At 39.2% G+C, this 25,777-nt stretch overlaps 2 protein-coding genes across 2 annotated transcripts; one reads left to right on the top strand and one right to left on the bottom strand.

The window, feature by feature from the left end:
* Nucleotides 1–7,158: 7,158 nt before the first annotated feature.
* Nucleotides 7,159–8,577, bottom strand: LOC143475008 (bolA-like protein 2). The gene is made up of 3 exons (XM_076972709.1): nt 8,393–8,577; nt 8,125–8,222; nt 7,159–7,446 (listed from the first exon to the last, which is right to left on the bottom strand). Exons 1-3 carry the CDS (start codon nt 8,453–8,455, stop codon nt 7,347–7,349), a joined length of 261 nt encoding a protein of 86 aa, XP_076828824.1. The 5' UTR covers nt 8,456–8,577; the 3' UTR covers nt 7,159–7,346.
* Nucleotides 8,578–8,908: 331 nt separating this feature from the next.
* Nucleotides 8,909–11,910, top strand: slx1b (SLX1 homolog B, structure-specific endonuclease subunit). Its single transcript, XM_076972579.1, has 5 exons — nt 8,909–9,283; nt 9,356–9,407; nt 9,745–10,065; nt 10,348–10,563; nt 11,360–11,910. Exons 1-5 carry the CDS (start codon nt 9,111–9,113, stop codon nt 11,387–11,389), a joined length of 792 nt encoding a protein of 263 aa, XP_076828694.1. The 5' UTR covers nt 8,909–9,110; the 3' UTR covers nt 11,390–11,910.
* Nucleotides 11,911–25,777: the final 13,867 nt, after the last annotated feature.

The raw sequence follows: 25,777 nt of genomic DNA, 5'->3' as shown, positions 1-25,777 counted from the left end.
CCGGGCGCCGGGCTAGGGCTGCCACCGCTCTGGGCACGTGTGATCCACAGCCCCTAGTAATCACTAGTGTGTGTGTGTGTTCTGACTGCACAGATGGGTTAAAAGCGGAGGACAAATTTCGATTGGGGTGTAAAAATCACAATTGACAAAATATGGCACATTTCATTATTATTACTATCTGACTTCATTGACCAGCTGTGTGAAGATGGACGTGGAGGTCATGGGTGAACTGTGACACTCTTTTCCATTTCCTGGTTTCTGAAGAACTTTTTTGGTGTTTGGTTCATGGATTTATCCTCCATTTAATTTGTCTTCCTGTTTTCTAACCTCTGCTGTGATGACTATATCACCCTGACTAAACGTTCCTTCTTCTCCATTACATCTTCTAGATTTTGGAGATTCTTTACCCTTCTTCAATGATGACTAATAAACCATGTTTGAATTATGTAAATTAATCATGTTGTTTGCTGCCAAGTTCTTCACTAACTTCATAATTTACATTTATAATAATGTGTGTACAGAATAAACAAATTATGAATAAATGCAAATGACACCAAACCAACCAAAGTCCAACATCAGTATGCATGAAGGAGACATGACAGTTTTTCATAATGAGTATGTGAATGCAGACAGGTTAAATAGATACTTATAATTAGGAGCATGTGTAGTCTCTCCATTAATCATGGAGGAAAACAGGAGTTGGCCCTGATTGGTTGAGAGTGATGGAGTGACAGGTCGGTTGGGAGCATGTGACTAATGGGAAATGGAAACAGGTACCGAGGGCGTGACAACCACTCACTGAGTTTAAATCACACAGGTAATCTTTACGCTAAAAGAAGCCTGCAGCTGAGAACACTTTATATCCACTCAGAAATCAAGCAACACTCATATGTGAAATGAGAGGACCAGATGTCAATGTGAGATTCACTTCAGGTAGGGGTGTGTAATGGAGGGGAGTCTGATGGCATCCCTAATAATGTAGGCGGTGTATGTACCTTCCTCAAACAGGCAGGTGTGTACAGGGACAAGGAGCCTTCATAAAGGAATTCAGGAGTTGAAAAACTATGATTGATCCATCAGATGGCGCCAGTTGACTATCAAGTACTTGAATCAGGGAAAGATCCCTAACTTGACATCAGGTTTTATATTTATTCATTAAATTTGAGTGCAGCAAAACATTTTTAAGTAAATATGAAATGAGATCATAATTTTAATTTTCATTTTTATTTTGTAAAACAAATGTATTCATTCTAAAGAGCTCCACTAATATACCAGGCATATTGGTTTGGCTTTGACATGAAAGTAAATAAACAATTTCTGTCACATTGTGAAGAGAGAAATGTATTCATACATTCGTTATAGAGACTAATTTAGTTAGGCAGAGTCTTGGGCCTGTAAGAAGAACATTTAATATGTTAGTTTGATTTTGGTTATTTCTCTGTGGGTCTCTTCCTTCAGTTTAATGGTCTAGTGACTTTAGTGGTGTTATTGAGTGTTATCCAGTGAACAGTGTGTGAGGGGACCAGTGTCTTGATTATCATTCTATGTATCAAATCAAATCAAATCAAATTTTATTTATATAGCGCTTTTTACAACAGTTGTTGTCACAAAGCAGCTTTACAAGTGCCGAGTCCTAGCCCCCAGTGAGCAAGCCAAAGGCGACAGTGGCAAGGAAAAACTCCCTAGTTTTTTGCATGAGGAAGAAACCTTGAGAGGAACCAAGACTCAGGGGGGGAGCCCATCCTCCTCTGGCCGACACCGGTCACCATGACAACAACAACAATATAGACAGAATGTAAAAGATGCAATAATGTCCATTTAGACAGAATATAAAAGATGTAATAATGTCCATCATGGTGTAGGCATCCGGTTAGGCAGGAGGTGGCCGGCCCAGGATGGATCGCTTGTCTCTCCTCATCTCATTATTCCTCAAGCAGGCGGGCAGCCATGTGGAGAAATGAAACAGGGAAAATTAGCTCTGTATGAGGACATGTACAGGACAGGTAAAATTATAAACATTTCTGGAGTGTGGCAGCAACTCCGGCACTAAGTTAAATTCTTACAGCCTAGCTAAAAAAGGCAGAACCAGAAGGTAACATAGGCTTGGGGGCATTCTGAGACAATGGCATCCGTCCACTGCACTGTCAACAAACTTGAGTGGCCACGAGCAGTGACAGGATGACAGCACCAGCACCCCAGTCTACCATAAAACCCTTCGTCTATGAACCCCTGGATCTGTACCTTTATCTAAGGGGGATATTAATTATCAAACGCTAGACTAAATAAGTGGGTTTTCAACCTAGATTTAAAGATTGTGACTGTGTCAGAGTCCCGGACACATTTAGGAAGATTATTCCAAAGCTGGGGGGCCTTATAAGAAAAGGCTCTTCCCCCTGCTGTTACCTTGTTAATTTGTGGAACTAATAACAGACCAGCACCCTGTGATCTTAGTTGACGTGGGGGTTCATAGTAGGAAATAAGTTCCTGGAGGTATTCAGGAGCAAGCCCGTGTAGTGCTTTATATGCTAATAATAGAATTTTAAAATCAATACGATATTTAACTGGGAGCCAATGCAGGGCTGATAGGACTGGTCTAATATGCTGAAATTTTCTAGTTCTGGTCAGAACTCTAGCTGCGGCATTTTGAACTATTTGAAGTTTATTTAGATTCCTATTTGAACATCCTGACAGTAGTGAATTGCAGTAGTCTAGTCTAGAGCTAACAAAGGCGTGCACCAATTTTTCTGCATCATCCTGTGATAATGCATTTCTTAATTTGGCAATATTGCGGAGATGTAGAAAAGCTATCCTAGTAATATTATCTATATATTTATCAAATGATAGGTCAGAGTTGAGTATGATGCCTAGGTTTTTGGCTACTGTGCCAGGTGTAATGGGATAGTCTGCAAGATTAAGCATTAAATTTGGAATTTTCTGTTTTGCGGCCTTAGGGCCCACAAGGAGAACTTCTGTTTTGTCCTCATTTAATTGTAGGAAGTTTAGAGACATCCAGCATTTAATATCTCTTACACAGGCCTCAATTTTTCCTAAACTGAGTTTGTCATCGGGTTTGGCTGATATGTAAAGTTGAGTGTCATCCGCATAGCAGTGAAAATTGACACCATGTTTGTTTATAACTGTGCCCAATGGTAGCATATATAATGTAAATAATAGTGGTCCTAAGATGGAGCCTTGCGGGACCCCATATTTAACCATTGTACGTTTGGATGAAATATTATTGAGCTCTACAAACTGATAGCGATTTGTTAAGTAAGACTGAAACCATGAAAGGGCTGTGCCTGAGACTCCAACCCAGCGTTCTAACCTTTCTAGCAAGATCCTATGATCAATTGTGTCGAAAGCTGCACTAAGATCATGTATGTAGCTCTAGTGTGAACAGCAGGAATCCAGTCCAGTCAAGTGCGGCCCTGGGTCTCCACTGCTCCTGTGGGGGGTGTGGACAGGCAGGATTCCCTGGTCTTTCTCTGCCTGCCTCTGGCCTCATGGGGGAATGTTGCAGTTTTCTATCCTCGCTATTAAGTGCATTCTGTGCATTTATTTCTTTTCCCTTTTTCCTTTCTCTCCCCCTCCTTTCTCTCCTCTCCTGTGTGGATACAGTTGTACTGTATTATATATTATTGTTTTCATTTGATGTTTATGTAAAAACAAAGTTGTCCTCCAAAGATGGAGGGGGTGGAGGTGGGCCAAAAAAAAAAGTATGAGCCGTATAATTTCGGCAGGTATTCTATTGGCAGTGGCGGACTTAGCAATTTGGGGGCTCAAGGCGAATTTAGCTAGGGGGCCCATCAACATTAATATGCGAGAAATAAGTTAGCTAGTCAGGGGGCCCATACAGTGGGCTGCAGTGGGAGGGGCCCAAGGCAATTGCCTAGCAATGCCTCTATGCAAAGACCGCCTCTGTCTATTGGTACTGCCAAAAATATACTCCCCTTACTAGCCCAGCCCCTGTTGAACATAGAGACATGTGGTTTACATGGTATGACCTACACATGCAGATAAGTCACCAAAACAAAAGACATATCAGTCAGACACTGCAAACCTCAGATCATGAGGGAGGTAGGATTTCGGCAGGCATTGTAAGAGTACTGCCAAAATTATACTCCCCATACTAAACCCGCCTCTATTGAACATAGAGACATGTGCTTTACATGGTATGACCTACACATGCAGATAAGTCACCAAAACAAAAGAGATGACACTGCGAACCTGAGATCATGAGGGGGGTATAACTTTGTCAGATGTTCTGTTATTGCCAAATGTATATTCCCCTGTTAATCGGGGTGGGCGCGAGTACTGTGATTATAACTTAGTTCACTGAGCACTCTAGGTTTGTCCTAGCTACATAATAAGATATATTTAGGTAATATTTGTCTATTTTATATTTTATCTTATTAAAAATAAAATAAGTCAGGTTGTCATTAAGATATATAAGATGCACGGTTATCAGTAACGACGTTTGAAAGGCATTCGCTACTCCTGAGTGCTACGGTAACAACCAATCTCGTACATTACATTTTATTTAAAACATTTAACACCAGCGAACCAGTGTCTTTATTTGGATATAGACAATGCTGCATCGTTTCCTGTGGTAGATCATTAAAAATTAGTCCTTATTTGTGCATAGAAACATTCAGATTATCATCTGAAGCGCCTATATGCGCGTGCACGCGAGGGGAGTAGGATTCTGCCGGGGAGTCAGAACCGTCACTGGTCGGAACGCTCTCCTACAGCGGGCGCGCGGGGCTCTCTTCCTGCAAAAACTCCCCCGTGCGTTCACGTTCCACCGAGCACGCCTATCTCGTGTCGGTCTAGTGTCAATCAGCTCAGACCAAAACCTACCAAGGCAATGCATCGCACTCCCTCTGGCTTAGGTCGTATTAACTGTAAGCAGCCTACAAGACTATGAACCTGGAGTGTGTAATGAAGCACTTGAAACTAAAACCCTCTGAGTTATTCAGCCATGTGAACCATTCTTAAAGGGGGATGACAGCAGTTCTCGGTGAATCATGAACGCAGTTGGGAACCTCATGTAGTTTCTGCGCAATAATGTCATAACCCATATGCAAAAGGTTCCAAAAACCCAGTTAGAATCATATAAGACTTGGCGTGTACAATATTTAAATAAATAAACAAGTTGCTATTACTGAACAAGCACATATATTTCATATATAACAATATTGCTTAAAACACATGGTACATGTTACTAAAGCAAATATGTGAACAGGAGCATATATTATAAAATATGTATATATAGGGGCAGAATTAGTTTAAAAAAATTCTCTTATAGACAACATAACCCTTTCATATGGGTGCTCTGGAAGTAAATGAATGAAGTTAGATTAATGGAGCATCTTTCCAGGAACCCAAGGTGGCCCCACCCATCTATGGAGGCCCTACCTCACAACTTACAGGGTCTGCTTCAAACATCTTGGTGCCAAGTACCACAGGATTCCTTCAGCAATCATGTGAAGTCCATGCCTCAGTGGGTCAGAGCTGTTTCGAAACCACCAGGGGGAGCTCTCCAACACACAATAGGTGGTTTTCATATATTTCAACCATAAAATTAAATCAATTATACCATACTGAGCTACACTGTACTGTTACTGTTTCATACATATAATACATAATAATGTATGTCAGAGGTCACCAACAGGCGGACCGCGGTCCGGATCCGGACCCGAACGCAGTCCTGTCCGGACCCAATCTCATTCCTGATTAACTGGATACGGACCCAAATGCCATCCCATCCGGACCCAGAATAAATTGTTAAAAATATTTCTAAATTTTGACGGGAGAATTTATTTTAAACCGGAGCATTTATTTCAGCGCTATTGAAAAAAACACTCCGTCACGAGTGTATAGTAGGAATATAGTAGGGCATGTCCAGCATGGCAGGAGTGGTCTCGGCATGCAAGCAACAACACCCACATGGCAAATGGCCAATCCAAGCGAACAACAACACATGGTAGTGGAGGAGGTTCGCCATCAGGAGGAAGCAACCAGGTGTGCCAAAGCAGTTTCCCAAGCACAGAGAGGCCAATGGATGAGGTGGGAAGGGGTTGAGGAGGAGAATAACATGGGATGAGCTGTGGAGCATGGAGGATAACAGGCGTAGTTTCATCATCAGGGCCACATATGATGTCCTGCCCTCTCCAACCAACTTACACCTCTGGTATGGAGAGGAACCAGCCTGTCCCCTGTGTGCAGTCCCTGCAAGCCTCAAGCACTTCTTGGAGGGTTGTAAGACCAGCCTGATTCAAGGAAGGTACACTTGGCACCACAACCAGGGGCTGAAATGCTTATCTGCCAAACGTGAGGAACAAAGGGAAACCACCAATGCCATTCCTCCAAATTCCCAACCTGTTGTCCCATGGAAGGTGGGCTGCAGAGGATTTGTGTTCAGAAGTACCACAGGACTGCTGAAGGAAGTTGGCATCAGAGGGCAGGCCCAACGGAGGGCAATAAAAGAACTGTCCGTGGCAGCTGAGCAAAGCAGCCACTGGTTGTAGCTCAAGCGCAGGGACACGATGTGGGCTGCTAGATGAGCGGGTGGTGCCGCCAGGCGACACACACCCAGGTTTGATCAGCCTGTGGTGGGCCAACACAGGCAGAGGGTGTCTTGTGAGGAAATGGCCGAAACATCCGAGGAATGCCAGGACACACAACTGATGACGTGTCGCCCAGGTGGCACCACATGGTCACCAATGTCAAATCCCACTCCACCGTCACCATCCCATTATAATTAACTTAAAACTGTGTGGTTATAAAGGAGTGTGTCCTCTTGTGGTCAGACAGAGATGTAGACCGTGTGAAAAATCCGATATTTTTGGCTTTGCTATTTTCAATGAGCTAACGCTTAGTGCTAAAGTTTCAGCTCAGATCCGCTGCTTCGCGAATCACGTGATCGGATTCCTGCATTTGTTGATGGGCAGAGAGGAACATGTGAGTGGGAGCTACAGCCTATCGTTTAACTTTTAAAATACAAACTCAAAAGAAAATTGGTTTGAGCTGATAGAACAGTAACAGTAACTCAAATGTGATCTACATTTGTTTTTAAATACAGAAAAAAATCTCTGTTCAGTTGAACACTGAACTGCTTGCTCTGCCCCAAAGAGACTAAAATAGTCAGTCATTACATAAGGTCATGATACTTCTTTATTGTCAGTAATATTATATTTAGGTGTAACAATAATAAAGAAGGAGTGTGGTTCAAGTAACTTAAACTATGTTTTCAAGGTTGCATAGTGAAAATTAAAATAAGAACATTAGAACATAAAAGGGCATATGTCACATTGTGTATTGCTAAATGTTTCTGAGTTTGTGTGTCACTGCTGTTGCTGCTTTTCCCACTGCTCTGGTGTCAAGGTCTTCTGCTCGAAGGCATGGATCTCCTTCAGCTCATCAGCAAGGCAGCTATTCACCAGTCTAAACAATAAAATATATATATATATCTTTCAACATGCATGCATTGTCATTTCATCTACTAATCTCCGGTCCACAACAACTTGCCTTTTTAGCCACACTCTTCCTCCAGACAATATTCTTTCACATATATGAGCACAATATATACACAATAGGCCTTTTAGCCATTCACATCATTATTTTTATATGCTACTTTCTATGAATTTAGATACTGAGCAGACAGTGGATATTTTCTTGAGGTATATTTCCAACCGTGGCTGTGAATGTATCTACTTAAATGGCAAATAAAGCAGCAATTCTTTAACAATTCCTAGTGTATTTGTAACTTAACGAGATACCTTTACAGTAAGAGTGCTCTAGGCACATTTATCTTGACACAATTTTAACAAAATAACATCAACATAGAAACAACAAAATACATCAGATGGATATTTTAACTATGCTGAAAAACACTTAATTCAGTTACCCTTTGAGCTATTACTGGTTTGTAAGTTTACCTTCCACCTACACTTTGGGCTTCAACAGATTTTTTCAGAATGCTGGAATTCTCTCTGAACATCTGAGTCATTAGGCCTTCTGAACAATATACATTGTCCACATTTTATGCACTGTCACAAGGACAATGATGCATTCTAGACCCGGCACTCTCCTAAATGAATGTTCTCAGCTTTGTCATCTTACCTGTGCCTTTGCAAAAGGGGTTTGCCTTCAAATTCAGGGGACACAACCAGGACCTTAAAACTAGTAGCACATCGGTTTGGAGATGTGTCTTCTACTTCCTAAGACAGACACAAGGATTTGTAAATGCACATATGTAACTCCTGCAGTATAATCAACGTCATTGTGTGGATATGAGTGTGGAAACACATGATCTAACTTGCACATGAAAACATCTTCACGTTAGCTTAACGTTCCATGAAAATGGTATTTAACTGTTGATTAAACATACCACATGTACAGCACCAATTTCTGCGATCAACTTTTCGCGAATGTGATCCGCTGTGACTGCCATTTCTCTCACAACAAGCGGGTTTAGTATTCTCTTTTACTGATGGACATAACCCATATAACTAGCCTAGCTGTAAAAAGAACTCTGAAAGTGAATTTCTTTGGCACTACCGGTGTAGTGAGAAGGCGGGTACAGACGGAACATCACGCCCAATGCTTCAAATCGACCAATCACGTCTCAACAGTAAGAAGGACCTCATCAATATCGGTACAGTATTATGGTTTCTTAATTATTTGCCTAACGTAAAATAATAAAAGAACTGATTAAATTAACAAACTTCATGTTATTCCTCAAGCACTAGAAATATGCTATTATCTCCTATTTAGTTTGATTATCGACATTCATTATTTGTTTATTTACAAAAGAGTATTTGTTCATTTCTAACAGGCAAAATCTGACATTACCCTCCGGGCGAAGACTCGGCAGAACTGTTGTTTTCAAATTAAAAGGCGATTCCGTAAGGGCGATAGGGACCAGTAGTTAATGAATTTAACAAACATTTATTTTAAATATTTTATATATCGTCCAGCTAACCTGTCTAAATTATTTTAGCTAGCTAGCTACATTTAGCTTGTTGTTATAAAATACAGCGTTTGGCAAACGTAACCTAGCTATAATATTACGGATATCGGATAACGTTTGGGGAAGGTGCATTGCAATGGTGGTGGAGGTGGAGAGCTTCTTTGGGGTTTACATGCTTTACTGCACAAACCCGAAATTCAAGGGTCGTATATACATCGGCTTCACTGTTAATCCAGAACGGCGAATTTGCCAGCACAACGCCGGTCGACACAAAGGGGGAGCCAAGAGAACCAGTGGCAGAGGACCATGGTAAACAGATCATGTGTGATTGTAGTTGACTACACATATCGGTGTGTGCATCAATCTTGATTTTTATTGCAGGGAGATGGTTCTCATCATCCATGGATTTCCCTCTGACATTGCAGCTCTAAGGGTAGGTATTAGTTCATACTAAATAGTCTTAAAATCATCTCCTGTTTAAGAGGTTCTCACAAATATATTTTACTCGTTTTAAAGAACTGCATGCATTCTCCTCCTAGAACAGACATGGGCAAACTACGGCACACGGGCCATATACGGCCCGTTAAGCTTTTTAATCTGGCCCGTCAAACTTGTCCAAATTAAAGTAAAAACCTGTTTCATTTCCTCTTTTCACCGTTTCCCCAATATACATATTTCTAAAGTGTGCTTATATCCTAATTCCATGTAATGACCTCTGGATTAGTTATAGGGTTGGGGTATTTGTACAAACTCTGCCATGTCTCCCCCAGTTTGAGTGGGCGTGGCAGCACCCGCACGTCTCCCGTCGTCTCTCCCACGTGACCCGGCGCGCCCGTAAAGAGTCCAGCCTGCACTTCCACTGGCGCGTGGTCTCCAACATGCTGCGGGTGGCGCCATGGAGCCGTCTCCCTCTGACGGTGCGCTGGCTCAGGCAGGAGTACCGGCTGGACTTTGAACCTGGACTTCAGCCGCCCATGCACGTCCCTCTGACCTTCGGCTGCGTCCGGGCTAAGAAGAAACGGCAGCAGGAGGGCAAGGAGCTAGAGGAGAGCCAGGTGGATTGGTGTCTGCTGTGTGGAGAGATTGTGGAGGTATGTTTACTCCTGGGTCTTGTTGTAGCACTTGCCTACAAGCCTGAGGAGCTTGCATCTTTTTGTCTTATCTCCTTTTAATGTTTTTTTTATTTATACTGTAAAGCACTTTGAGTTACATGTATGTATGAAAGGTGCTATACAAATAAAGATTATTATTATTATCTGTGAAAAAGGTGTTTTACCCCCGACAGGTCTGAACATATTGACATTATTTTTGATTTGTGTATCTGACTGTTGTAGCTGTTTGTTTAGAACACATGATATCTGCTTTGTTTCTAGGCTTCAGATAGACTCTCTTGCTTCCATCCCTCTTGTAAAATGGTGTCCCATCTGATTTGCTTGGCTAAACATTTTCTGAAGTCAGAGCCCTCCCATCTACTTCCTGTGGAGGGGGAGTGTCCTGGGTGCCATCACTCGGTGCTGTGGGGTAATCTGATTCGCCACAAAAATGGTTGTTATGGTGATCTAGAAGAAATTTCTTCATATTCTTCTCAGGTAAGTTGCCTTCCAGAAGATGTTGTATTTATTGTAAAAACTTAATTTGTCATAAGCTACAAACGGTATCTTCCACATTAAGGCTGGTTTAATTTTCTGCAAACATGTACATACTTGTATACATAACGTAATATGAACATGGGCACTAAGGGAAGCTTCCAAATCAAAATGTGTAAACAAGCAACAGAGGAAATCTCATGCTCAGCAGTATCCCTGCAGTGAATGACTAAAAGAATGAGAAGTGTGGACAAAGAAAAGGAATCTGCCCCCTCTCTGCTCCTGAGCCGCAGCCCCCATTCTTGATCTTAACAGATTTGCAAATTTTGTCTCATGTTGCTTTCCATTTTGTTATACAAACATTAATACCTCTGCCCAAGGTCTCTCCAAGAATTAACTCTTGATTTAATTGTTCTATAAATAACATATTGAGGACTAGTCATAAATGTGTGTGCGCACATATTAATAAATGTATAAATATACATATCAATGTATAAATGAGCAACACTTAACAGTTAGCCAAGCCGTGTATGCTCGACAGGTCCACAGATTTGCGCAATTCACGGTTGGAATTTGAGGTGTGCAAGTCACAGTGTCTGCAGGCAAGCGTGCTACGCTTACCCGTGACTCCCTTTATGTGGATCTTCACAGAAGTCCAAACCAAACTTTAGTCCCTCTGTGTACTCGCGATTTGCTTTCAGTAAGGAGTAGCACTTAACAACATGCTTGGCTAGGTGTATGCCAAGTTTTTTTTCTTCAATTATTATTATTATTATATATATATATATTTTTTTTACAGAGCCACTGGACAGACGATTTGCAGAGTTGAACTGAACAAAATAACAAAACCCCACTCAAGTTTGAGGGCTGACTGTCCACACACTTGTGTAAAACAAGCTTGTTTTTTTACAGGCTGGAAATGAGGACTTTTTCAGTGAACGACTTGAATGTGTCCGTTTTGGACTGAATTAACCATGTTTCAGGTCTGTGAGAATCCCACATCTTAGGATGGTAGTGTTTCAACGCAACCAGCATGCCTCTGATGGTCTAACTGTGATCGTTAGGACGTATAGACCAGAAACTGCACTCCTTTTCTGAGATGCTAACTTATGGACATGTATGTAATACATGAGGGATATTCCACAAACTGGTTGGGATTATGACAATGTTTTAATCCGCATCAGCTCCACCATGTTAATTTACTCATCTGAACATGACCATGCCTTAAGTTGCGCCAAATCCATCTGAAATATCCCCAGTAATTAATACATATCATAAAAAAGGATGTTGTATTTATTTGCTTAAAGAACAGTTCTTTCTGACAATGAAATCATGAATTGTTTTAAATGATCTATATATCTCTAAAAATTTGTTTTGTACATAAAATGAATATTTATTGAACAGTAAAATAAGCTTATTTTTCAACTATATTTTCAGTGTCTTTATTTCAGATCCTGTTTTATTAAACAGGATTTATTTTATTTTGATCCAGTTTTTTTGATTAAGAAAAAATAAATCCAGTCTTAGCTGCATTAGGAACAGATTATTTAGATGCTTGCTAAATGGTCAAAGAGGACATTGTGTGCTGTCCCTTCACGTCTTAAGAGGTGAGCTTTAGTGCCATCCCATTCCTAATCCATAGCATCCAATATGACGTTAGTTCACCCTTTGCAGCTAGAACAACTCTTCTGGGAAGGCTGTCCACAAGGTTTAGGAGTGTGTTTATGGGGATTTTTGACCATTCTTCCAGAAGCACATGTGGTTGAAATTCTGTAAACCCAAAATGGTAAGCACAATAAAAAAAAGTCAGAAGCAGTTGGGTAAGGTAATAAAGTAAAATGAATTTATTAGGCAAGTATGGATTAATTCCAGACACTCCTATTACAAACGCACAAGGCGTCTGCCACAGAGAGCTAATTCCCCCCTCGGAACCCTCATCTGTTAACTTTAATCCATAAGCACACATGATGTTCGAGGTGATTAAATGAATATGATTGGATAAATTTGGCATAATTCACATGATTGGACAAATGTATATTGGCCAGCTCAAAACTGTTCCCACAAAGTTGGGCACATGGAATTATCCAAAATGTCTTGTTATGCTGAAGCATTCGGTGTTGATTTCACTGGAACTACAAGGCTAAGCCCAGTTCATGAAAAACAACAACTTTACACTTGGCACAATGCAGTCAGACAAGTACCGTTCTCCTGGCAACCGCCAAACCCAGATTCATCCATCAGATTGCTAGATAGTGAAGCGTGATATGTCACTCTAGAAAACCCACCTCCAATGCTCTAGAGTCCAGTGGCAGTGTGCTTTATACCACTGCATCCGACGCTTTGCATTGCACTTGATGTGTGGCTTGGATGCAGCTGCTCAAATATGGAAACCCATTCCATTAAGTTCTCACTTCAACTGTGCGCAGTGTTCTTGAGCTAATCTGAAGGCCACATGAAGTTTGGATGTCTGTAGTGATTGACTGCAGAAAGCTGGTGACCTCTTCGCACTATGCACTTCAGCATCCACTGACCGCGCTCTGTCAGTTTGTGTCCTACCACTTAGTTGCTGTTGTTCCTAAACACTTCCATTTTCTTATAATATAGTTAACAGTTGACTGCGGAATATCTAGAAGCAAGGAAATTTCACGATTGGATTTGTTGCACAGGTGGCATCCTATAAGTTCCATGCTGGAATTCACTGAGCTCTTGAAAGTGACCCATTCTTTCACAAATGTTTGTAGTAAAAAAAAAAAAAAAAAAAAACAGTCTGCATGCCTAGGTGCTTAATTTTATACACATATGGCCATGGAAGTGATTGGAACACCTGATTCTGACCATTTGGATGGGTGAGCGAATACTTTTGGCAATATAGTGTATTTTAACTCCATCTTATTTGATTAATTATGAATTGCTTTAGAATTGTATCTAAATTAATGGTATACATAGAATAAGTGAATGTATTCTCTATGCTAAATACACCAATGCGCCTTTAATTAAGTTCATTGCTGGAATTTAAAACTAATTGCCCCAATAAAATTAATTAATTCCACAGTCACATTTTGCATTTTTGTTCAATTAAACCACATGCCTCCACAAGACTATATAAATGTAGACATTTTTACACATACAAATACATTTATAGACATGCATAATTAAAAATACATTCATACTTTATCCAAAATAGTGCATTACATTTACTGTATATCTGCAGGGGTTGGACAATGAAACTGAAACACCTGTCATTTTAGTGTGGGAGGTTTCATGGCTAAATTGGACCAGCCTGATGGCCAATCTTCATTAAATGCACAGTGTGAAGGTTCAATTAGCAGGGTAAGAACAGTTTTGCTCAAAATATTGCAATGCACACAACATTATGGGTGACGTACCAGAGTTCAAAAGAGGACAAATTGTTGGTGCACGTCTTGCTGGCGCATCTGTGTCCAAGATAGCAAGTCTTTGTGATGTATCAAGAGCCACAGTATCCAGGGTAATGTCAGCATACCACCAAGAAAGACAAACCACATCCAACAGGATTAGCTGTGGACGCAAGAGGAAGCTGTCTGAAAGGGATGTTCGGCTGCTAACCCGGATTGTATCCAAAAAAACATAAAACCATGGCTGCCCAAATCACAGTAGAATTTTATGACCGATAGAGGACAGTGTCGGACAAGAAATAAGACCTCGCGCAGTCCCAGCTGTGAAAAGGTTGGAGAAACTCGGTGGTTTACTCTAGCCTCCCTTAACAGCACGTTAACATGAGCTTTTAGTAGTGAGAATTGTTTACATTTTGCAATGGCCGTGTCAAGGATTCTGCTTCGCTTTAAATAACCATTATGATTTTTCTTATGTCGACGGCTATTGTAGATATTACTACAAAGGTTTGACAGTGAGGTCTTAACGTTATTTTGCGGTTTTCAGTTTTCCAAGTTCATGGAAACGGCGGATAAGCCTGACCTGAGATGTCTAAATAGTTATCAGCAATTCCGCTGTGCGTGTCGTTGTAACGATCCTGCTTGAAAGTCGAATCTTGCTCCAGACGTAGCCAAAAAATAAAAGAAATAAACAAACAGTCCTCATGTTGCCACAACCATTTTCGTCCTTTATCATTTGGGGGTCAAGTGTATTTAGAGATTGTACTGCAGTAGAAAAAAAACTACTTTGGTTTCAGGTCCATTGCAGAAAGGAACGGAGTCAGATGTTGATGACAAGAGACAAGATAATGTCAGGTCCTCTTGCATGGATAAGCGCTCGATACTTTATTCGAAACAGTCTGTAGTTCCATGGAGTTCCAAGGTTCTACGAAAGACCCGGTTCCTCTCATCTTCAGACTTCAGTGTTTTCTACCTCATTCTTGACCAGTCTCCCACTCTGAGACCTTCGAACACACGCACACATCCTCGTGCTTTTAAGATAGTTTTGCATAGTCGCCAAAGACTAATGTCAAGTATGTCGTCTGATAATGTGAAGACCCTTGCGTTTTGCGGTGGGTATGGGAATTCTAGGCATAGCCTATGGGAAAATTACGTTGGATTAAATAAACACAGGACTGATCAATAACCTTTTGTAGCCTTAATAATAATGTAATTAACGCTTCAGAATTTTCGCATTTGGTGCTTAACCAGATTTGCAGCGGAACACGGATAAGGTCACACTTTCACATGAGCAGGCTTTTCCAGCGTTTAAATGATATCCGTGCAGAGAAAGCACAATCACTACAGCTTTGTAAATAAACACGTGCAAATAGGGTTAAAAATTAAATATATAGAATAAAAAAATTATATAGACATAGTCCATATAATTATATGGACTATGTCTATATAATTTATATATATATATATATATATATATATATATATATATATATATATATATATATATATATATATATATATATATATATATAAATATTGTAGGCCTATAACTTAAGTTATAGGCCTACAAAGTGTGACATGTAGACTAATACATATACAAAAGGCTAATTTAAAGTACATATAGGCTAAGTCAATAAGACTTCTGTGCATATAAATGAATAAAATAAACCAAAAAGGACTGAAGATTCAACAACATCAGAAAAGATTAGAAATAACTGACCAATTATAGCTGTTTTATTCATTTTTCTTCTTTGTCGTTGCCTTCGTCTTTGTTCAATATTGATTGATCCACTTTAAATGAGTAGACTAAAAGTAATTTTTCTTAAAAGGTCTGTAGGACTAATTTAGAATTGTCAAGTATTGTATGGTCTGACACTGAAAATCTAAGATCTAGTAATTTACAAATCTAGATATAATATATTTTTAAATACACAATTGATAAATATAGGTCCCTACAACACATACCTACACTAACCTTTGCCTAGAGACACAGAAAGCAAGTCTATGAACATAATTTCACAGTTAATTAGCAATTTAAATAATGGGATGCGTGCATAAATACAATATATATGACTCCAGGTAAAACACGCAACTACATATTAAGTGTCTCGTTGACATAATCTTAGAAGATAGTACACCTAAAGTTTTTTGCAATTTGCACAATACTGAATAAAGTTTAAATTAATTACGCAAATGTGTTGGATATGAATTTCTACACATAGACCATAACAGTCTATGGCCCTTTAACACAGCAATATCGGACTGCCTTCCTAGTTACTTGGCGTCATACATTGCCAGTAGCACCAATCAAAAGCGGTACGCTCGTGAACACAGACTTCCGGTTCGAGAGCAGCCCGTCCGCGAGCTGGAGGAGCGCTAAAAGTCCAATTATGGTGCGCGAGTGGTCCAGGTTCACCAGCGTTTGCGCAACGGTTATCAATACCTGAGAAAATAACGATTACTTGTAGTCGGAAACTATGAACGAGGAAGACATGGTATGTCGACCAGCCTCGTTGAAATTCACAATTGATAGCATTCTTAAAAAGGAATTTGATGTAAACCGCACAAAATCGCAGCTCGAATATGAAAGCGGTTGTTCGTCGCAAGAAGCCCGGGAATATCGGTGGGAGCTACCAGTCTCTAATGAAACAGGTAACAGGTGCAACATTATTTTGTGTAAGCAGACTAAACTGAATTTTAATGCACTAAGGCTTAACCTTTACACGAGAGATGAAATTTAGCTCTCTTTGTTATTAGATGGTCTCCGTGCGTCAGTGTATTTTTAGATAATAACTGGAGGGTTTTTCTTGACAGCGCACAGATGTACCAAAGAACGTATCAGCGTTCACAGCGACGCACCTGACAAAGGCGCAGTCCGAGGAGAGACTGAAATATGTCCAAAACGCGCAAATGCGCACGGCGCCGATGGCCTCTGTATGCATCAGCGGCAGGACAAGAAGAGCAAACTACCTGCTAAAAAGAAAACGCGCACAATTTTCTCCAAGAGACAGATCTTTCAGTTGGAATCTACATTCGACGTTAAGCGTTATCTCAGTAGCGCCGAGCGGGCGTGCCTTGCTCATACCTTACAACTCACAGAAACGCAAGTCAAAATTTGGTTTCAGAACCGCCGGAATAAATTAAAACGGCAGTTATCCACAGACCTGGAGGGACAGTGCTCTGTCGAACATTTCTCCGATGCGGCAAAGGTGATGAAATTACCAAATCTATACAAAGAAAGCGTTGGGAATAATGTTTTGGGAGGATGTATTTTACCCATGCCTGTTCCAGTTATCTATCAAGGAAGCACTGCGCCTTACCTGTACCTTACGAACGCCAGAAAATATTTCAGCATTTTCGACGGAGATATATGACTTATATTGCATCCTGCGGACTGTTTTGCCCTGGAGTAAGTTCAAATATGTGAAATCACAGCTCTGGAAAGTTTTAGCGTACGGTTAGTTGTACAAATAATGCGATCAACAATCATATCGTGGCTGTATTCCTATGCAATATGTAAATATGAATATTTTAACAATGCCTATATTGAAAAATTGGAGCAAAGTTCTTTCACGCGTTTGTCACTTTGTTAGCCATAAAAATCGAATCACATATGTTCAAGCGATATATAAAGCTGTTATATTTGAATAAAACGCCAGTGGTGATGCCTAGCTGTCGTTTCCAAATGAAATGTCTCTTTGAATTTTTTGTCGATCGAGAGTGCATTTAATTAACACGATTTAATTAGTAGGTACTAATTCTGCAATCACCCGACTATAATCCAAGTTAGTGTACTATGTTAACTGTAATTATGTGTAAAACAAGTTTGAACATCAGAAATGTTTAGAATTGTTATACTTACAATACATAAAGTTGAACGGTTTGTGTATTTGTAGGAGAACCATTTGAAACCAGGTGTGTGTTAAAGCCGATGAAAAATCATCCCCAAGGCCACGTTAAACATGTTAGTCAGTCTTTCCGGTTCAATTCAGGTCCTTGTCCATGTCACAGCAAACGTGGATGGGGTTAATCTGTGTTTACATTGTATTTGAGGAACTAGTTTCTGTACGCAGCTAATGACCAATTGGATATTTGTGTCCTAACAGCACCGTAACAAATTACTCGTTAAAAAAAGAGTTTCAGTTTCTGTCATAGTTTCTGATCCATTTCTCACTTATTACTATAACTAGGCCTACTACTACTGAATTACTATTACTACTGTAAAAGATTACAATAACAATAATAATAAAACATTACTATTATATAAGTAGCCTACATACTAATTGTATTTATTTATACAGTACAAAATAATGTCTCTTAAAATAGGATTCCATTTGTTTTCATAATCGAATGTCTATTAAGATTAGGACACATAATAATATTAATCTGTTCCTACTGTACAGTACATTCACTGCTTCAAACGGACGAGCATTTTCCACAACGAAACTTGCTTCTAATTTCATATTTGCTGTAATAATGTTGGTGGCACGAGACTTAATTCAGTTTGATTCGTGGCATTCCCATTTAAAGAGACTAAAACATACCCATTATCATTACATTCATTACATTGTTCACAACAATTATAATAAATATAGTAGTTTTTCATGGCATTTAAAAACCTGATATCACTGGTAATTTATTTCAGAGTTTGTGACGTTCATAGGATCTCCCCTTAGAAAAGGGAGAAAATACGTCTTCATCCTCGTGTAGTCCATGAATAGGCCACAGTTCATCACATTTGCGAAGCTTTATACAACATACAAAAGGTGAGCTGTGTGTGAACAGTTGGTTCACACACACTTTGTTTTGAAAGAAAAAAAATTCTGTCACACATTCAAACGCATTCAGTAACTTGCATAATGACCATAGGCTGCAGATATGGCAGGAAGGTAATTGTGTGCGTAACAACGACAAGAAAATCTTCTGAATCCACAAAAAGATCTGCACTCAAATACAGGAGCTTAACCCATCTAAATGCATTGTAACCTGTTCAGAAATCATGTGTCAAAAAGTAGACTTAGAAATATTTAACCAATTCAATGATGCACCTTTTATAATATTTCTTGAGTACGGTTTTATAGTGTATAGCTTTCATATGAACAATACAGCACTAATTTTGAGCATCCTTACTTTAGCCAAAAGGTAGTTATTATTATCTAACTGAGCCCATGTTAGATTTGCTCATATTCAGGCTTTTAATTTGTAGGTGCAGTTCTAGGTGATTTAGCAGGTGATTAGCTGTCACCTGTACCTCATCACACTGGATCATGTATTTTTTTACTTGGACAATATCACAAAAGGGTTATCGAACTCTATCACTTTATAAGACTTTCAACCTAAATGTATCTACGTTAATGAGGTTATACTAAACAAACATATATTAATGATTTCCATCTGTTTTTTTATCTAACTGGAACACTTTCAAAGATGTTAGAGATGTGATATTTTCTCTTATCCCCGTTATCATTTTTCAAAGTCCTAATGGTGTACGTATGTGGTGGTGGTGATGGGGAATAATTATAATTGGGGTTTGTGTTGAGGAGATAAAGGTTGCTGTTACTGCCAGACTTCCTGGCTCTGACTTTGTAGGATCATGGCGGTTGTAAGCACCACCCTCTGATACCACACCCCTTTGCGCTATAACCTCAGGATATAAATGACCTCCTGGCCAGCTGCTGTATAGCCACCTTGTAATGTGGAGTCTTGTTTTAGGTAATGGAAAATCAATTAAAGGTTTCATCAGATCAATGAGTCACAATGCCAGGTTAAAATATGTGCTCATTTGGGGATATCAAAGACTGGGGCACCTCATGGGCACATATAGGGTGACTTAGTGCCTATTGAATACATATATATGCATATTGTTGCTTTTGGTCAAAGTATTGCAGCTGCAATATATATTTATATTTAAAAGCTATATGAACCTTTCAGAAGTGTCTCTCCTTTCAATCATTGAGCACACTTTGGACAACAAAATTGTGATTTTGTATTCTGAAAAGGTCTATTTATCTGAAAAAATTCTAATAATGGTGTTCAAATAATAATAATAAGTGTTGCTCAAAAATGCTTCTGGATGGCCTAAACTGTAGTGGCATACTCTTTAACACATATGACCGCAAAAACGATTGCACAATTTAGCACGATTGCTAAAAAGCACAGGTCTGTATTTTATCTGTTGTATTTATTTTCACATTAAATTTTAGACATTAAATAAGCAATTATATTTTAAAAATACAGACACCCATGATATTTCCTGGAAATCCTTTGTAAAATCAAGTTGGACACGTGTGTTTCAGTCTCGGTTTTAAAACATACAGCTTTGTCCACTTGTGATGCTCACAGAGAGAAGCACATTGTGCTTACAGAGACCACGGTAAAAAGCTTTGGGCAAAATCTAAAGACAAACCACAATAATTCAACCAGACTACACAGCCACTTCAAAAAGACTTTCTTCACACATGTTCTTCATTTCAAATGTAATTTCTTAAAAAAAAAAAAACAAAAAACAACAAAAAAGGTCACACTTCTTGATTTGCATTATAGAGTGTCTCTCTCTCTCTCTCTCTCTCCCTCTCTCTATCTCTTTTGTTCATTCTCTCTAAAAAACATTTCCAGGTTATTTAAGTCTCATTTCCTTCATTTCAAAAGACCTTCTAGAGACTTCTGTCATCACCTAGCCTGCAAATTCTACTAATAGACAAAAAAGAATCTTATTTTTACATTTTTTAAAGGTTGAAATGAAATGAAATGAAAACATTAAAACATTGTTTTGTTCAGAATCTTCTTATATTTTCTTGTATCTTCTTATATCTGGTAGAAGCCTTTTACATGGATTCTGTTTATGTAGATATGTAGGTTTTGTGCCAAAAATTGCTCAGCATGAACATAGTATAGTGTATTCCTATAACTGGACTTATTTCAGGGAGTAGAAATCGCATGCAAATTTCAAAGTGAATGTGTGATGTGGTCATGGAGTGAACAAAGACAGAACTTGGAACAAAAATCAAAATGTCAAACAATCTCACAATCAATTTCATCCAAAACCAAAACAAAAGGACATATTATGAGTATTATGGATGTATTATGAGTGGCAGCGTTGTATGATCCATAGGGAAAGGGTAGTTCATGGGGGTTACTCTGGGGTTTAGCAAGACACAGAAGTTTACAACACAAACAACATTCCATTCTTTAAAATGTGAAACCAAAGGAGAAGTGTGGTGAACCTAATCTTCCCAAAGGGCCTTCAGATGGCTTATTGATTTACAGTCTTTTGGGGTTTGGAATGCTTAGGGCCATTACCAGGGTGCACCCTAGTGGATTTATAAATTAATGGTTCATTTTGCAAGACATGAATGTTTAAAATGTCTTTAGTGGTGATGTAAAACCTTCATTAATTCATCTTTAAAAAAATTAAAAAAATAACTCCATCATGTTGCAAAGGCTAATAATAGATTAGATTAGACATTAATTTGGATAGAGTTAGATATATAGGATCGAATCTACATAGAGTAACTAAAAAAGATACTCCCGCAATAGTAATAGTGGAAAAAACTCAAATATCTCTATGTCTCCCAAACCTTAACTATTAACAGAAAGACAAAGGGCATGGTGTGTGGTTGGTTGTGTAAGAGTTGTACCTGTATTAAAATTGTAAAGCGACCTTGGGTATCTACAAAGGCGCTATATAAGTTGAACATTCATGCATTCATTCATTTATTTATTCATTCATGTCCCTAAACAAACTGCATAGTCTGAACTTTTACAAAATGTAACTTATTATAATATGTTTCTATGTATATATTACAAGAGAAGAGATACCAGAAACTAAGGGATCCATTTGTGAAATAATTGTCTCAATGATGATAACATATGGATAATCAAAATTTGACAGACAAAATGAAAACAAGTGACATTTTGTTCTTCAAAAACCATGTGGCACGATGTTTAGGCCTGCATAATCGTTCAGACCCATCAGCCCTGAATACCAATGTGAACTTAAATGATTAATAGAGCATGAGGTTTGGGCTGACATTTGACCAAAGAGGAGTCCCATTACACCGGTGACAGCAGTCTGCAATGTGCATGGAGGATTTCATGTTTTCAGACCAATGTACATGGCCTGGCAGGAATATTAGTAGAACGTCAATAGCACGGGTGAGAGGAAACTGATACAAGCTTAATGGATGTGGTTCAGTAGTGACAAAGGATGTAGGGTTAAATGTGTGTTTGTGTGGCTAGCCTAGGCCAGGGGTCCATGAGACAGCCTATCTGCCCTTAATGGATGGCTATTGACTGGGTGTGATCAGGAAACTTGGGCTATATCGTGTCTGCCTGAGGCCCTTTAAGAATCTATGAGTGCGTCTCCTCTCTGATGACCTCTTTGCTGCACAGATCAATACGCATACAGCAAAATAATAGACGTATTAGTTAGATCCTTTTCATTAGCTATCTTGTAATGCTTACTGCTACATGTACAGTCAGAGCCTCGTGTCCTCTTTTGAGTAAACAATCTGTGTATTTCTAATGATAATTAATTCCTTAAAATATACAGTATTCTTTTGGTCTGTTTTGTTTTAGTAAGGAGCTCAACAGAGAATTAGACTCATGGAATCACAGCACTTTTAATGTACCCTGAACCTCAGTTTGATGTGATCATGACAAAAATGTTGTGGTAAATGCTTTTACCAGATTTCCGCTTAAAGAGACTTCACACATAAATGTCAGACAGAAACCCCTAAGCAGAGATTTCTTGCTCGTGAGACAAATAGACATCAGAGAATGGTTAGAGTGTAAAAGGCCTTCCACACACTGAGGATTTTAAACCTGTGCAAAATCGCTTAGATCAAAGAGAGCAATGATATGTCTGGCAACCCTGAAGGTTGTCCTCAAGTCCAGTGTTCCTCATTCCAGATGATTTACCTCACAGGTGGAAACACGACCTTCCTTCCAGACCATGCACTGCTGTTAGGAGACCCTTCATCACGCTTTACATGCTGATAATCTTTCAATAATTCAGATCGTAGCATACCATCATTACATATACATAACTCTGTAATAAAGCAACCATTTTTTTCAGAACATTTTTTTTTCTATTAATAACTATGAAATTTAGATATAACATAGGAAAATTGACACTACCAATAACCTCTTTTTATAGATAATGCAATAAAGGTTTTGTATAATGTTTTTTGTTTTGTACAATAAAGATCTTTTTGTCTCTAATCAGCTTGAAATCGGCATGGTTCAACAAACTTTGTCTTCTACCTTTAAGCAATAGAAAAAAACATCTCACCAAGGATGCTAAAATTCATACAGACACACACCTCCAACTATGTATTTCACCTGTGGGGTGTGAATGAATATCTCCTACCTGCTACTAAAGAGCACAACTCTCCACCTTGCAGCCTGCAGACCTGCAGGAGTGATGCGATGGGATCTGTCATGGGCAATTCATGCTGCGATTAACATGACTATTAACATTAGGCCTCTGAATGGATGAGTGATCTTTGTAAAGGTCAGAGTTCGCTTTCGTCAGCACCATAAGCAAATGCGGGACCTACCCAGCCTGAGGGAACACAAACAGGCTATCCAGAGTGAAAAAAACATGACTGAATTGTGTCTCTAACATGAACAAAACATTTTACAACATGATACAAAATGCCTCCAAGTGCTTTTAATTTGAAATATTTACTTATACAGAGATATTACTGAACAGATTGATCATTAAAATAATGTAAGTGTGGAATATTTTATTCGGTGTGGGATACCTAGAATATTAAAACCATGCAATAACTTTGTGTAATTGTGTTAACACCCACGGTCAGCAGAACCATTACAGCACGAGATTTTCAATTACTCAGTCAGAACCCCTGAAAGTCCAAAAGCCACATACTGACAATTAAAGTCTAACATAGTGGAGATATAAGTAAAGGTAAAACATCCGTATCAGCCAAGTACAAAAACATATTTGCTCGGTAACTGTGCAGTGTTTTAATTCCCTTAAATATTAGTTTAATAATATATATACATACAATTATTTACCCCAAGACATATTTTAATTGTGTCTAATGGAAATCTTTTGTGCATTCTGTATGTTTAGAATTCTACATATTTTCTACATATGATTACAAATCTGTACTTAAAACAACTCAGAACACATCATACCCAGTGGTTTGTGTTTTATATTTGGCCCATTGTGGAAACACAACCCCTTTATAGCTATAATATGACCAAGGGAAAATGGGTAATGTATTTGAAGTGTTTGAACCTCTCCATCTAAGCGTGGGTTGGGCCCATGTTGCAAGATTCGGAGGCATGCTTCAACAGATTGTTATGTCACCATTAGAGAGCTGGGGAAAAAAGCCCAGTCCTATTTCTTTTGCATTTTGAATGGCCAGAGGGCCCGCCCCTACTCGCCTGTCTGCTCCAATCACATCACGGCGCATTAACTGGAGCGGCGGAGGACCGCAGCTTCCCGTCTGCCTGGCGCTGAGAGCCGGTGCCATGGAGACCGCCGCTGTCACGCCACGAGAGTCCCCGACGGCGCGCGCGGCTCCAAGAGACGCCCAAAGTGAACCGCTCCGTTAGCGCCTTTCAAATGTTTCGGTCGTTTTTTCAGATTACAGATTCTGATTTTTACTTTAAATTTTTAAATTAACATAGGCAGATATTATGAATCTTGTGTTGTTGAGATCCATGTAGTTGATCTCTTCTATGGAAGTTTGATAGAACTGTTCACTCTGTGATTGGCGGATGCCTTTAGATTTATCTCCCCTCATTTCATCTCACCTAGCTCTATCTAATAAAGAATCTCTTCACAATCTTACTAAGTGTAGCAAAGGCAATCAAATTACAGGACATAAAAGGGGCATTTTGGAGTTAGAAAAAGTATTATTGTCTTTTCCTTACCTTCCATAATAAATACATAGAGGATGAAGAATCCATCCTTGACTATTACAATCTTCAATATAGCAATATCTCAGAATCTATTTTCTGTGGAGCGGGAGCTGGTGAGAGGCGTTAAATACTTAAAGAGCTCTATACACAAGTGAGCTAAAGACATGCTTGTTTCTGTGGCCTTAATGCACATTTTAAAGTCTGACCCCCCCTGCTTGAAGCCAAAATGCCAGAAGGAATCACATCAGTCAGCGTGACAGGCTCTGCGAACTGACTATGAATTATCGTGTATTGAACAGGCTAATTAGTCCTGCTAATACCACTCAGCTATCACTCGGAGGAGGTGCCAGACGCTCATCTGAGAGGACAGGCAAGTAGATGTCTGTTCAGGCGAGAGCATAAACGATGGAAATAACAGATGGAGGGTTAAGTGACCCTCAAAATGAAGGCTTCATTAAAACATACAGTTGAAAATACAATTCAGTAGGCCTACAGGAACATTCTGTTGTCATACCTACTGGCATTCAGAGCATTGCTTTTCTGTTATAGAATATTTTATGGTTAAATAATCATTTAATAATGTTAAATGTGTTAAATAAATACTCCTGTCTTTAACCTTTACAGTACAATGTGTCTGTCTTCATGGAAAACTATCCCTGGAGAAATAATAACTGGGATTTCAGCATTCGCAAAATAAAAAAGACGAGGTTCCTCAGACAAAAAGCAGACATGCAGTAGCTAATCAATAACTGCTTTCATAAACATGGGAGTCATGAACCATGTTTAATATAGCACTGATGAACACTGAGGAAAGTCAGTAAATGCACAGGTAGAGAGTACAGAGTGAAAACCTACACAGTATGCGAGCAGCTTGCAGATGGTTTCTGTTATGATGCTAGTGGACTCATCATGGTCTGTGTTTGATTAGAGCCATCGGTGCCCAACTGCCT

Source organism: Brachyhypopomus gauderio, chromosome 14 (assembly GCF_052324685.1).
Source record: "Brachyhypopomus gauderio isolate BG-103 chromosome 14, BGAUD_0.2, whole genome shotgun sequence".
NCBI classification, from domain to species: domain Eukaryota; kingdom Metazoa; phylum Chordata; class Actinopteri; order Gymnotiformes; family Hypopomidae; genus Brachyhypopomus; species Brachyhypopomus gauderio.
The sequence above is the reverse complement of the archived record's forward strand: the minus strand, read 5'-3'. Positions and strand labels throughout refer to the sequence as shown.

What these genes read in the sequence shown, in the direction of transcription:
- LOC143475008 (XM_076972709.1), bottom strand. Translation starts at nt 8,455, where the DNA reads ATGGCAGTCACAGCGGATCACATTCGCGAAAAGTTGATCGCAGAAATT. An exon ending in AAATTGGTGCTGTACATGTG is followed by an intron (nt 8,223 to 8,392) that starts GTATGTTTAATC and finishes TGTCTGTCTTAG; the next exon opens with GAAGTAGAAGACACATCTCC. An exon ending in CCCCTTTTGCAAAGGCACAG is followed by an intron (nt 7,447 to 8,124) that starts GTAAGATGACAA and finishes TTTATTGTTTAG; the next exon opens with ACTGGTGAATAGCTGCCTTG.
- slx1b (XM_076972579.1), top strand. Translation starts at nt 9,111, where the DNA reads ATGGTGGTGGAGGTGGAGAGCTTCTTTGGGGTTTACATGCTTTACTGC. An exon ending in TGTGTGGAGAGATTGTGGAG is followed by an intron (nt 10,066 to 10,347) that starts GTATGTTTACTC and finishes CTTTGTTTCTAG; the next exon opens with GCTTCAGATAGACTCTCTTG. An exon ending in TTTCTTCATATTCTTCTCAG is followed by an intron (nt 10,564 to 11,359) that starts GTAAGTTGCCTT and finishes TTTTTTTTACAG; the next exon opens with AGCCACTGGACAGACGATTT.